The following is a 1,610-nucleotide window of genomic DNA, read 5'->3' on the forward strand; positions in this document are numbered from 1 at the left end:
TACACTTTACAAAACACAACACTCAGGAGATACTCCCCACGTACAGAGGCCAGACCTTTAAGTCAAGCCACCTGACCAACCGTAAAGAAGCAGGAGCGTTCGGCTCTTTCTTTTATCTAAGCTTATAGAAAATTCCTAAAAACATATTTGAAGCTAGAATGAACAGAAGCCTCAAACTGTGCCTGGGAAACAAACCTGCTCATAAGTTAAGGGAGGCAGATGCTCGCCACACACTGCTTTCTGTTCTAAGTAGCATTTTTTTTGAAGTGGTTTATCTCTGGCCAGAAAGAAGCCCATCCAGGCACTGGTGGTGGAGGATGTGTGCTGTCCGGCCAGCAGCAGTCCGATGAGCATCCCCGCTATTTCGTCATCCGTCAGAGGACGCCCATCCCTAGGGATGAAATGCACATGTAATACCTGGGCAGACACAGTTAATACTAATAGTTTCCAGACATAACTGTCACTTTTCTTAACCAACACCAATCGGTACCCCAGCTCTCCTCCCAGGAAGGAGACCAACCAGAGGACAGCATGACTAATTACAAAAGGCTTCCTTCCAGTTTATTTGCAAATATTCCCCATGCCAGCCACTGGGACATGGCAGAGCATCAGGGTCCAGTGCTCTATGCTGCAACAATTTACAAGTACCAATTTATTGTTCCACTGCCTTACGTTTTAACTGGAAATATCAGTAATCTACAATTTAATGTAGAATTTCTTGCTTCAACTTAGCATGTGACCTGACATTTCTTACTTGTATGTAGAATCTAGTAAAGTTTGAAGAATATCCTCAGCTGGTTCTTTTGACAGCCTGCGCTTCTGGATGGCCTTATAGAAAATATTCTTGATCTCTCGATGGGCTCTATCCCTGCGCCTATAATTCAAAACCAGAGAATTTTCAACAGAGTAACATTTTACAGGCTCATGTTCAAAACCAACACCAAACATAAAACATTAATCTCAATGAGTGAGGTGACAAAAACTCAGAACCAGGAAAGAAGTCATGAACTCAGACAACCCTTAGGGCAAGCAAAATGTCCTGTCAAATCCGGCTCACGCTGTAACACACTATCTAAGAAGACTGATACTCCCTGACAAGCATGTTCAAGTTCAACACAATACACGTCTAAGTTAGCATAAGATTCCAACTCTTTCCTCACAGTTCCCGAGTCCCTCTGGCTCAATTACGGGTCTTTTTTTTTTTCTCCTTCATACTTCCTGTAACTACATAGGCTTTGCAGAGAGAGAAATCCTGTAGGTTCAAAACACAAGCTCCAACGCCCAAAACTTCTACTTTGATCGGGGTACTCACTGTTTAATAAGAACTGTGAGGTTGCCCATCACATAAGCTTCAATTCATAAGCAGCATGATCCACCTAGGGAGTGAGCAACAGCTAGAATCTAAAAGCAAGTAACTTCAAGGCTAAGAAGATGGCTCAGTAGTTCAGAACTCACACCGCTCCTACAGGGAATGAGAGCTGTGTGCATAGGGTAGGCAAGAGACTTAAAAAATCAAAGTAAGCTTTATGTTTAAAAAAAAATACATCTAAAAGCCCATTCTATAATCAAGCTCTCTATTAAAAACTGTCTTACTTCATTTACAGTTACCA

At 42.1% G+C, this 1,610-nt stretch overlaps 1 protein-coding gene across 2 annotated transcripts; it reads right to left on the minus strand.

The window, feature by feature from the left end:
- Positions 1-6: 6 nt before the first annotated feature.
- LOC116097452 (lanosterol 14-alpha demethylase) lies at positions 7-1,540 on the minus strand. Of its 2 annotated transcripts, XM_031379947.1 has the most exons (3): positions 1,313-1,540; positions 755-874; positions 7-391 (listed from the first exon to the last, which is right to left on the minus strand). In XM_031379947.1, exons 1-3 carry the CDS (start codon positions 1,339-1,341, stop codon positions 172-174), a joined length of 369 nt encoding a protein of 122 aa, XP_031235807.1. In that variant the 5' UTR covers positions 1,342-1,540; the 3' UTR covers positions 7-171. The 2 variants fall into 2 exon arrangements, with proteins under 2 accessions (XP_031235807.1, XP_031235806.1); XM_031379946.1 differs by lacking the exon at positions 1,313-1,540 and having other exon boundaries at positions 755-1,169.
- Between the last annotated feature and the right edge of the window lie 70 nt (positions 1,541-1,610).

The sequence above is a fragment of the Mastomys coucha genome, unplaced genomic scaffold (genome assembly GCF_008632895.1).
Source record: "Mastomys coucha isolate ucsf_1 unplaced genomic scaffold, UCSF_Mcou_1 pScaffold19, whole genome shotgun sequence".
Lineage (NCBI taxonomy): Eukaryota > Metazoa > Chordata > Mammalia > Rodentia > Muridae > Mastomys > Mastomys coucha.